We start from the raw sequence: 12743 nt of genomic DNA, 5'->3' as shown, positions 1-12743 counted from the left end.
CCAGTGCAAGCTGGACTGTGAACAGGCCTGTCATGTTCCTCCAAGGCAGTGATGCCATGATGTGTGCATCTGAAGTGACAGCAGGCTGCAGTAGACTCTCTCTCTCTCTCTCTCTCTCTCTCTCTCTCTCTCTCTCTCTCTCTCTCTCTCACTCTAACACTGTTGGTGCCCCCTTGCAAAGGGTTTTTCATTCACTCAGAGCATGAGCCAGTTATTATTGTGAACTTTCTTGCTGGTTGGTCATGTACCAGCACAGTCTCAGCGCTCCAACTGTAAAGTATAGATTGTATGTTACAGACATTAATAATGTGAAGATTATGTTGCTTCACTGCACAAGGATTATGTGACAGCTGGATATGTAGTCACGTGAAAAAAACAAAACAAAACAAAACAAAACAAAACAAAACAAAAAAAAAAACTCACTGATCATTCAATTTGATCAAATAAAACTTTGGTTAAAAAACTTTTTTGACTGTAGTGGGAGTTGAACCCAAGACACCAGAACCCAAAACACAACTCCAGCCTCCACCCCCTTACTCTCTATGGCACTATTACTAACTGTTTTAAGTGTCTCCACCTATTACTTTAATGCTGGAGAAATAATTTCTCTCACTTTTACATTACATTATCGTCAGTATGGAAATCTGGAATATATTACACTGCAGTCACTCAAACAAGACACCACACCTCCCATCTTTAGATTTCTTTATTTCTGATATCATCATCAAAATTTTTACAAAACATTTTCTGACAATAATATACTCAAAGAAGAGCCATATTTTTGCGCTTGGACCAGCTCTCCACAAAAATGCTTTAGGTCTGAATACAGTAAAAAGAATCAGAAACCAAAGAAACAAAAAAATAAAAAATAAAAATAATATTAATAATAAAAAAAAATAAACATCAACAAACCAACTACCAAAGAAAACAATGCAGCGCATATTTACACCCTACAGAAATCAGTGCTCTCTGCAGGAAATGAATGAGAAGGAGAAAGCAGGAATCCCACTGTTCATATGGAAAGCATTTGAAAAGCAGCAAAAAAAAATAAAAAAAGGAGGAGGGGGGGGTGCTTTCAGCATGTAAGGAAATAAACACTGATACTGATATTGCTTTCCGTCAGCTTTCTTATTATTTATTTATATTTTTTTCTCACTGCATTTGCAACTCAACTACAGCAATAAAATGCAGTCCATTTAAATAAAACCTCCCATTCTTCGGCATTCACATAAATCCAATTAGGGGCGTAAACGGGCTTTGTCAGACAAACGAAAGAGTGTGTTTCTCTGACAGAGGTTAATGATCATGCCTTCCCTTTCTGTGTCCCCTCTGATATGAGCAATGACAGAAAAACAGAGTCAGGACAATAAGGGTCAAAGGTTAAAGACTTCCTGCTAATGTGAAACAGCATGGAACAATAACAATCAATGGGGACCGCGCTGGCCTGAACATCAGTAATGGTGGCATTGGTTCAGAGGAGGTAGAGGGGTAGGTGCTGCTATAGATACACACAGGCCATCTGGGTACATGCAGGGTATAGCTAACTCACTAGCAATGCTTCCAGTCTCTCTTTATGCCTGTTAGCATGACAAAGTTTCTAATTCTTACCATTTTACAGTCTGTTGACAACAGAGACAGCCTAATTAGTGGTGAGTCAACACAACAAACATAACGATACGCCGACAAAATAAAAAACTTTAGATAGGGAATCTGAAAGTGGCAGGTAGGGAGCTTTAGCTTGTTTTTTCTGCTTATTCCCCTCCTCCATCTGTATATATATACTTAACCATGTGCTGTAAAGGTATGGCCCAGTGCTGCCTGCAGGTAAGACACAGATGCACAGTAGAAGAAGAGGAGCTGCAAATCCACATCTGGCTTGGAATTTTTTTTTTCTTTTTTTTTTTTTCAAATTTATTTATCAGGTGATGGATTTGAACCTACTGAACCATTGTGGATGGCCTTGGGTGAACTGGAGGGGGAGGGAGCAGCCAGAGATGCCGAGGCATGGATTGGAAGAGGTACATTTTGTACAGCTGACTTGGTTAACATGACATCAAAACCCGCTGTGCATCACTGTAAGATATAACAAAGTGCATCCTCTGTTTTTAGCTTGTGTCTGCATGTGTACATGTACTGTACTGTATGCGAGTTTCAGTGGTAAAAAAGTAGCCATTTCAAGTGATAGAGTCAATTTTCTTTTTAAATCTGGAAATATCCTTGAACCATGTTTAATTGTTGTAATATTAAATAATTTGTTTAAAATAAACAATTCAAATGTGTGGGAGTGTGACTGTGTGTTTATGTTTCTATGTAAGCAAGCATGCACATAATACATGCAGTTCACAGGATGCAAGTCAATTTGTGCACCTCCTTATATTTGTCTGTATACACTGTATGTATATGAAGTCTACAGAATGTTTATATTTGTGCCTGAATGTTTGTGTTTGAGTTTGGCTGAAGCTGTTAGGGCCGTTTCCACCAGTGGAAATGAGGCTGCCTTGGACAGTTAGGAAAATCACAGAGCCTTCAACGTAATAGAATAAAATGTCCTCGCACTTACCCCATTTGTCCTCCTCTCTTCCTTTTTGTACAGTATCTCTGGCTCCCTCTCTCTCGCCTCCTCTGCTTTCCCTTTTCCTTTAGAGATTTGTATTTAGCTGTTCCTCTGAGCATAAACAGTGAAATATGAAAGTTTTCACTGCAATTCCTCAGACCTTTATTCACCCCCCTACAGCAAAAAAACGGAAGGGAAAAAAAAAAAAAAATGAAATGTTCCCAGTAGGGATTTGAGCCCAAACTCAAAGAGTAGGGGAGGGGGGTGGGTGGGGGTGTACAAAACCATAAACAAACAAAGCAGAAGAGAAAATAAAGCCTGTTGGCATTGCGGGGCGAGCACAGACGGTCCTGGAGTTCAGCTCAAACATGCATCATTAGCATGCAGTGCCTGTGCTTCCAGCTCTCTGATGGCATTGGAGAGAAAAATGGACAAAAGACTAAATAATTGCTGGCAGCAGGATTCGAACATTCCACTGAACATATCCGATTTTATCAGGGAGGTAGTCATGATTAATCAATTGCTTATTAGTGGCTGATTTAATTGTGAACATACAATGATTTTATTAGTGTTTCCAATTCCAGATGGAGGGCCAAATAGTTTTGATCATTGTGTTTGGGCTGAATGGCTATATTAACACTTTGCCAAATATTAAAGCAATGACGACATATGGCATAGTGATGTGGTCTGCAGCAGGAGAGGGACAGCATAAGAGAAAGCCTGTCCTCAGAGTCTAAGTGCCCAGCGCAAGCCTCTGTCTGCTGTCTGTCTTAACAGCCTATAGTGCTCGGGAACTCTACTTTGGACGAGATGGGGGCAAAGAATGCATCAGTGAACAACTTGCTTTAAAAACAGTGAAGTTGTCCAACACACGTGCTTCTGGTTCTAGGGCATTTCAGACAGGAAATATCCTCCATACTGTTTGTCTCTGGTTCAGTGCACCCTCCTAACTGGGCATCGTTTCCCAAAATATCAGCATGCGGACAGAAATAGAACATCATTAAACAGGTTCACCCAAGTCACCAAGAGGCAGACATGAAATTCAGGCCAAGGAGTTAGCAGGGGTGATATAGAGCAAGGCAAGACAATACATGGATAGAATTGAGAGAGCTCCCATTATAAAGACATTGGCACAGCTGTTATTACAAAGTAAACTCCACCAGCACTATTAAGCAACCGTACTGAGCGAATCAACTGCTTTTATGCAATGTCCTGTACACGAAGGGGACAAAACCCTTCTTAGCCATGAAAGAGTTTTGGGTCACTTATATTTTTGGGTTTGGGATTTGTTAAAACATTTAACAAAATAATGGCACATCAAAAGAACATCCTTTACAAGTATAACTCTCTATGTAAAGAATAGCACACTTCTTCTCCCCGAGTAGATCTTGAAATGGCTGAAAGTGTTGAAATTCTTAAACAAGAGGACTGGGATGGGATGAAAGTGACAACAAATCATACAACCACCTCCTGCAAGACTGTGATCCTAGACATGTCTGAGGTCAGAACTGAAAATATGGATCTCAGTGAAGTTTGACACTTAAGTACATCACGATAATAGGGCTCCAATCTCACCTTCCTTGTGTGTTTCAGTCAAAATGATTGGATTTGAGTAATTAAATTTCTGTGTAATGGTAGAATGGAATAGTGTAGAATAGTGGCATGAATAGAATAGTGACGGGAGCAGATAGAAAAATATTTATCATTGAAACAACGGGAGCGTTACAGTAGGAACCATTTCACCGAGTTATCTTGGTAACAGATTCCCACTTGGTAGTGGATAAGGCTCCTCTTCTGTTCACAAGCAGTTTGTGGTTCAGAAGAAGTGAAGTACGTACTTTTTTTTTTTTTCCTTTTTAAAGATTCTCTATTTACACGATAAATAAGTTCTATTAGATTTTGTCCTTTGATTAGTCTTATAGAATTTCTTGACATCATCTTTGAACATCTCAAAAACTGTCTCTTTTGTTCCAAGCCAAAAAACAAACAAACAAACAAACAGAAAAAAAAAAAAAAAAAAACATAAAAAAGCAAACACTTCTCTATTTTTGTTTCCCTCACCATGTGGCCACACTCCTCTTGTGGGGTTTCAGCGGTTACCCACATTGGCCCCTCACAGTTTTATCACTGGATCAATCAGTTGCACTGTGAGAGGGCCACATACAGTCACCCAAACTCCAGGGAATATGACCACGGAAAAGTAGAAAATGACCATAATGAGCTGCTTGGATTCAGCTGGAGATGATAGCTGACAGGCCATCACAGCCGGATCTTAAGTCCTCTCCATATATTAATGAGTAACGATGGTCTTTACGGTGGCCAAGGGTGACAGAGTGCAATAAAGTCTTTACACTGCAGGCACACTTGCGTAAAAAGGAGTTGTCAGGCAATATCCCCAGTGTGGTCCATGGGTTCGTACGCAGGTCAAAGAGAAGTCAACGTGCCGATTCAACATGCCCCCACTAGGCACTGTTGTTCTCTGTGGGGGAGGGAGAGGGGAACAAAGAGCACATGGCCATGGCTTTGCCAACCCAGCAAGATGGTGCTCTCGAAATAGTCCAGTTTGATGAAAGTCAAACATTGATTCAACAATGTTTCAAATGAGTTAGGCCATTTGGGGCAGTGAGAGGTTTGACCTTCAGTGAAGTGGACCTTTTTAAGAATATGTACAGATACTCTGCAATCAAATGTACTTATTTTACCACATAAATTCCCTATGATTACCTCTTTAAAGCATCATTCAACTGGAATAGAATCATATACAAAAACTGGCCATTCTGCTGTGAAACGAAGGGCACCTGCATAATTGAGAAATTCATAGAACATGATACAAAGTGTTTTTTTTTTTCTTTCCTCCTTTTTTCCTTTTTGTTGATCTTGGCTGGACTACATCATCATGATAGATTCCTCTTTAAAATGTCTGGTTCACTACCTCACCTTATATGCGCAACACATGATGACTTGGTTGACCTGTCAAGACAAGACCAGCCCATCCTAGACTACCACAAGGTTTGGCTGTATTGTAAATGCATGTGGCAGATTCAACTTCAGTTGGCAGAGAGTAGTTTTGTAGGCCAACTGGCATTCTAAAGAATGCACACCATTAAAATAGATTATGTTCATCAAAAGGAAAATTAAAGTAAACTCTTTGGTTTGACATGCACATTAATGGAATTCAGCATGAGACTCCACATTCAGAGAAATAGCAAAAAATGATGGAAAATGTAAAGATAATGTCTTGTCTTGAGAAAATTACTCATCTGCATGAAATAATTATATGGGTTTTCTTTTGTTAACAACCACCACGGACGATTTTAATAAAAATCACAGCAAGAGGCCTTACAGCTCTACACCAGACTAACTCAGTATTCCCTTTAAAATTATTGTTCCCAGTCCAGCTTTTCCCACTTTGTGATTGAAAACCCTTGTTTATTGCACATTCCATTTGGCTCCTGACAAGTGGATTGGCACTATGCTTGGAACAGGTGATCCAAGCTGTGGTCATGGACCACAGCGAAAACCAGATACTGAATGTCCTATATGCTGGATTATATTTCAATTTCCTATGAGCCAGGAGTGTGAGGGACTTTCTATGAGGTGCTTTGTAAAAGAAAATGAAATGATGAGCAAATTTCTCAGGACACCTCAGCCTTCAGATCATGTGTTTCAGATGCAAAATCCCTCCTGGCATGATTTCAAATCTTTTTTTTCTTTCTTTTTTTTTTCTTTTTTTTTTTTTTTTCTCTAGTGGTCGTCCCATACTAATGTGCTGAAAACAAGGCCCCCACTGAAAAACCAGCTCCCCTGCCCCTTCATTTCAAAGTCAGGGCGAATCAGAGACCCCTGCCCCACTTCTAACAACCACCTGTGGTTCAGCTTGTTAGCGTCCAAATGTGAGTGTGGAGGTGCGCTCAATAGTAGGAAAAGGATTGCTGGGGCCCTCAGTAGGTGGTCTAAGGGGAGGTGGAGGAGAGCGTGGCCCGGGCGCAGGGGCAACTACAGTTGCAGCAGAGGGCACAGCAGGCAGTGCCACCGTCTGTATAGTGCCCCTATCGCGTGGCCCCAGGTCCTCCAGCCCCTCCAGGCCCTGTGGAGGTCCCTCGTAGCCCATGTTGAGCCGCAGGGGTTGATGAGCCTGGCAGTAATCTACGATGGGCTGCTCATAGCGGTAGAACGTCAGTGCACCCATCTGGTGGGGGACCTGTTTAGGCAGACAGAGAGCAATAGATGCAAAGAGAAAGAGAGAGACAGAGACAGAGAGGGAGGGAGAGAGGTAGAGGATGAAGTGGGATAGAGATGACAGGAGCAGAATTGTGCAGGAGTGAAAGAAGGAAAGGAAGGAGAGAGTGGGAGCAAAAGGAGAGAGAAAAAATATCATAAAACACTGTAAACTCTGTGCCCTTTAGATACTCTGCAGTTAAAACAGCCACAGCTGCTTAAATATTTGTCAAAAATAAATATATGATATACTTTGTCCACAATAAATATATGATATGTGTATAATATAGTGTTTGTCTATATTTTTTTCAAGCTGTGGTTAATATTTTAGCGTGACTCCCTGTGTGTCTCTAAACTTAGAGCAGAGTTAGCTTGGCAGCTCACTGTTGGCCCTCTGTAATCATCCTCACATGGTGACCACCTGAGCCTCTAACTATCCAAGACCCATTTGCTGTGAAGACACTTCAGAATTTGTGCTGTGAAGCATCTGCGACAATTGCTTTTTACCGATATGAGAAGCATGTCTTGTAGAAGTGGGAGTACTCATCCTGCCTGCTACACGAAATGCTCACTGTGACTGTCAAAAGAATAAGTAGATGCACATTTGCATGTTCAAAAAGGCGTGCATACATGAATGACACACAAACCGCACTGTGGATGACAAAGCCGCAGCCACAGTCTGCGCTGATGCTGTCCTCAACCTTTGGTACAAGAATTGGAGCAAATAGGCCTGTGCTCGCTCCAGCGCCATGTCACTTGTGTCACAGCCAGGAGCGCTCTTCACATCTGGTTATGTGTCAGGTCTCCTGCCTCCTCCCCAACCTTAACACTCTGCCAAACAAACAGATGAGGCTCTCACAACACTCGCTCTCCCTAACTCTACCCACAGACTTCTCTGACTTAACAAAGGCCAATTAGGGGATTTTTGAAAGGGCCGTGAAAACAGCAGGGAAAGATGGCAGTTTTCCTGAATTAAACACGGCTGCCTGGCAGAGAGACAGATGATCAGATCTTTACAAGGGCTTCTGCGACAAGAAACACTCAACAGCAACAACAAAAACAACTGCAGCAGCAGCTACAAATATAACACCAAAACAGTAAAGAACAATAACATTCCTTGGCTTTGAGGAGTTGATAGGCGCACAGCAGGTGCCACACTTCCATGTTATCCATATTGTTTTTAACCTATACTCAGCCAGTCATCTTAACCAGGTGGGCTGCATAACAAAATTCTTATTTACAAGAAGATATTCACTTCTTGAAGAGAAAGGGGAGAGAAAACAGACTCAACAGGAAAGCAGATACAATACTGAGGGACAATAGTGGACCAATAGTGACACAAATAAAATCTAAAACAGGCTGCTAAACACAATAGGAGATGACAGGGCAACAAAGAGAGCATACTCAGTAATAAATAAAAGGAGGCATGCACAAGAGCAACCCCAAAACAATGGGACTATTAAATATTTCTGTATAATCATTGTTCCTTCCATACAAAGTGGATCTGATTTGATACCTGTGTGTATAGCATCGTTATTACTTGGAAATGATTCAAGTATGAATTTGACCTTCCAGAAAAGATGTCTTTTTATGGCTGGTCTAACGGCTTCCAAAAAGCCATTCTGAAGGGTTGTTTCAAGCCAGGTTGGGATATAAAATCTGTATGGTTATTTTCATAATATTCTTACACTCTAAGTGACTCTGCCTTGACTCTAGACAGCTGGACTAAAGAGGTAAACTGTATCAGTGATTTAATATATTAAGTTTGGCCATATGGTAGACATATCTATATATTCAAGTTCTCCTTTTGCGCTTTATTTACATAGTGTGATGCTTGTTTCATTTTAACCTTTATTGATAAATGAAAAAATAATGTATCCTTTTGTCATTAATTAAAACGAATAGCTGGATAAGTGAGTGATTGATTAGAGTGGAGTAATTTACTACAAATGAGGCAGTTTTAAAGCTAGAGTTAAGATTCTGATATAGATCACCCAAGAAATCCAGTGATCCAAATATATCATGCATAGGGGCTAAACATTGCTCCAAAGTTAGGGTAAATTTTGGCAAGGTAAAAACTGGCAAGGCCATTTTCAGAGGAGTCCCTTGACCTCTCACCTCAAAATATCTGAATGGAAATGGGTTGTATGGAAACCCACCAATCTTTCCTATGCACACATGGCCACCTTATGCTAATCCCACACATTCCGGGGCAAAAACCATGCAATTATCGCATGCAATACAAATGTGTTATTTTCGCTTATTGTAAAATGGTGTATTTCTGCATACTAGGGCCTAAACAGATTAGAATAACTTGACACACAGTGCTGAGCTGCATCTCAAATTAATCTTCAGGGTCCCAGCTTTCAGATGATATATAGCACTTCTATCTAGCATCTACTATTGACCTTTTACCTCCCCCTGAAGAGGCACCCCACCAGTGGCTTTGAAGAAAGGGGAGGAATGGTAAGAGGTTAAGAAAAAAAAAAATATGTATCAACTCAAATGAGCATGTTCAGTCAGCAAAATCAGATGCTGTAAGCTGGTTGGTTTTCTCACTGGCGTGCGTTTCAGAGTCAAACAATCGTCATCTCACTCCCTAAATTCAATGCTTTTTAAATGACACGTCAGCTTATCTTGACAGGTTGCATCTCTAGCCACCCCACTGCTGCCTCTGTGTGCAGTTACTATTTTTCGCTCCAACCCACCTCCTCCTCAGCTCCACCTGCTTAGATCCGGTCTATGTTCTATATGGGGGATTATGTATATCCCTGTGAAATATATGCATGTGCAGCGGTGATTTATGAAATCGAATGTGTGTGTGCGGCACCTAACATAAAAGCAGGTCTAGTCTGCAAGAGTAAAACTTATTGTCATGACTTGCAATATATTTTCTATATGTGAGTTGCCTTGACTGAATGTCCATTAGTGTGAACAGAATGCAGGTGCAGATGTGCAGTACACCGAACGACAAGGGAGGAAACTGTGAATGTGATAGTGTGTGTGTGTGTGTGTGTATGACAGAGAGAGCAGGAGAGCGAGAGAGAGAAAGTCAAACTGAAACAATATGGCTTAAGACACTTTTTCCTTTCACAGGATGGCAGTGGCAATAGTGAATGTGCGTAAGAGAAGTTAGAGTATGAACAATTAGATGAACATAGTCTAACTCGTAGCCTTGAGCCCTGCTCTTACTCACTTCCAAGCGGTATGGCTCTACAATACAACAAGCCAATGTAATTCCACAGAGTTGCTGTTATGCTCATGTAATACAGTTGCTGATGGCAGAAATGTCCCTTGTAGAGCCCCTTGCAGCGTGAATACTGACCTGCTAGCTAGAAAACTGCCACAGAAAAACGTCAGCACACAAGCAAAATACTGGAAATCATTCCCGGTGAGAGTTATCTGTCAGAAATTACCCTTTGCTCCCCTAGCCCAACTCGACAACCCCCTTTCAACGACCACTACCCACCACCAGAAACATCACCTTCCCGTTTCCTATATCTCCTTCTCCCCCAAATGGACTCCATTAAGCAAGGCCGACTCATTACATTATAGGCACTCAGTGGATTACTCCCCTCATTCCCCTCTCAGTTCAATACCCACCCTCCCCCTCCCCCGACAGTCACCACAGCGCCACCGCCACCACCTCATCTCCACACACCCCAATCCACCTCAGCTCTCCTCTCAGCTCCTTGCCCAGGTCCAACGAATTAATTAACCAATATTAACTCCTAACCGTTTCAGTGGATTCTATCAAATTGTCAGGGCATAAATCTGGCCTCTTGCTGGATGTGTAGGCCCGATGTGTGTGTACGCGCATGTGTGTGAGTGAGAGAGGCGGCGAGAGAGAGAAGGAGAAGGAGAGAGAGAGAATGAGGCAGAAAAAAGAGAGCGAGAGAGAAAAAATGAGGGAGACAGAGAGAATGATGAGAGTTTTAAAACCAATTCGACATAACATTATCCAGAGGAGAAGATTATACCTGTATTTTCCCTTCTTTTTAAATTGCATTTTCCTCTTCAGGTTGCACTGTCTCCAGCATAATTTAGGCATAAATATCAGATGGCTAGACTTGTTGAACCTGCTTAATTGGCCCAAAATGCTCTTTTTTGCCGCTTTCAATGAACAAAAGGTGCCGTTGATATATACAGGTTATCCAATGACTTGCAAGGTACAGCTGACGCATTAGCAATGCAATCAGTGTCTCTTTGTGCCTCTCAGCATTAGGACATTATTAATTCCTACCACTGAGCGGGCTGCGGACAGTGGAGACAGTCAAATATAAAAATGCATAACACCTGGGCAAGCTAACAAAAACTCCAATATATATGCCTCACTGTGGGTCCCGGGTGATATAAAAACATGAGGTTTGAATGGGAACATATGTGGAAGGTGAAAATTTCATTCCTCCATCTGTGGATGCTTTCGCTGTACATCATTTTCTCACAGCAGATCTATGGCCCACATGTGTTACAGCAGCCATCAGTGGCTCTTGAAAATGACCCAAACCCAATAAATTCATTTTTACAGTATTCCAGTGGCCCTCAGACGCTGTGTTTCTTTTGCATTCATGGCTTTATGAGCAGCTAAGGAGGCCAGTAACAGCGCCGCAGGCAAACAATGTTAATGTCTCCCTTGGCTTTAGGAGCACTACTGTTCAAAAGTCGACTGCTTCCCCAGCCAAACACTTTGATCTTCTCAAGTCACCTTATTGTGACACAAAGAAGCGTAACAAAGTGAAAAGGAGGGGCAACAGACTCCAGCTAATGTTTTGCTTAAGGTTTACTTTATATTTTTATTTATTTGTTCATTTTGTACATCTATATAAGTATTCAGTTTACAAGTTTCATGTCTGTAAACCTGTGAATTAGGTGGGGAATTGCAGTGTAGTGTTTCATTCTGAGCTGAAGCTGTTTTTGCCCCTTTTCTCTTTTTTTATTCTCTCCCTCTGCAGACACAGTATCCCTGCTGATTGTATTCCTGAAAATATATTTTTGGAACTTTTGGAACATGCAGCTCCTCTAAATTTACCTCAGCTTCCACATCCAGAAACCACCTATTCAAATTTGGTGGTTTTCCTTCTCAAGATTTCTTCCATTTTTTCCCAGTTACAACTGGGTTTTTGGGGAGTTTTTTTTTCTTGCCAGCTATGAGGGATTAAGTTGGAGTTGTCATCCTGTTTGCTGTAATCATGTGGACCTGTAAAGCCCTTTGAGACTGTTAACAGTGATATTGGGCTCTAAATAAACTTGAACTTGTTTCAAAGCATACTTGTCCATGAATGACAGATGCCAAACACATAATGTTCACCTTGTCATATTAGATCACTCTCAGTGGAAATTAGAATCAGTCATATGAGCAATCATATGTGAGAATAAGTGCATTTTGTTTTTCTCAAAATCTTGGTGATTTGGCACTCGGCATACATACTAATCAACAAGAACAGAAGCCTATTGTTGCTTTCTACAGGTTCCCAGCTGGTGTAGAGAGGCAGTCTGAATTGGTGGCAGTGTTAGTACAGACCAGCTCAGTGAACCAAATTTTAAACAACTGATGAAAGTAATACAATATTTCTATCTGAATGTAGGCTTAATGTATCCTAAATGCTCAATCACATAGATTCATGTTTGTCAGAGCTGCATGCTTAAACTTATAATACAATATAATACTACAATACACACAAAATTATAGAACAAGAGGCTAATGAAGAAGCTTCCATGACAATACTTGAATGGCTAAGTGAAGAAACAAGTCTAGAATCACCAACAATGTGTTGGATTTTACAGTCGAATGAGTTACTGAGGCAGTTGCATAAGTAGAGAGGTAAGAGAGAACTCTGTCAGAACCATGGACAGCGCTCTGACATGTGGTATGTACACAGACAGTCAATCACATCAAGTCAGCTAATCAACCACCTATATGCTATGTATACATAACTATAGCTTTTATTGGGAAGGCATGTAGGTATGTTTA

At 41.0% G+C, this 12743-nt stretch overlaps 1 protein-coding gene across 1 annotated transcript in view; it reads right to left on the bottom strand.

The window, feature by feature from the left end:
- Positions 1–6434: 6434 nt before the first annotated feature.
- The window catches only part of LOC115369253 (leucine-rich repeat transmembrane neuronal protein 4), an 88221-nt gene continuing 81912 nt past the window's right edge, over positions 6435–12743 (bottom strand). Inside the window, exon 3 of the mRNA XM_030065828.1 lies at positions 6435–6755. Within this exon, the coding sequence (XP_029921688.1) occupies positions 6435–6755 (321 nt within the window). The remainder of the gene's footprint in view (positions 6756–12743) is intronic.

Source organism: Myripristis murdjan, chromosome 12 (genome assembly GCF_902150065.1).
Source record: "Myripristis murdjan chromosome 12, fMyrMur1.1, whole genome shotgun sequence".
NCBI classification, from domain to species: domain Eukaryota; kingdom Metazoa; phylum Chordata; class Actinopteri; order Holocentriformes; family Holocentridae; genus Myripristis; species Myripristis murdjan.
This window is presented reverse-complemented; position numbering and strand designations above follow the sequence as displayed.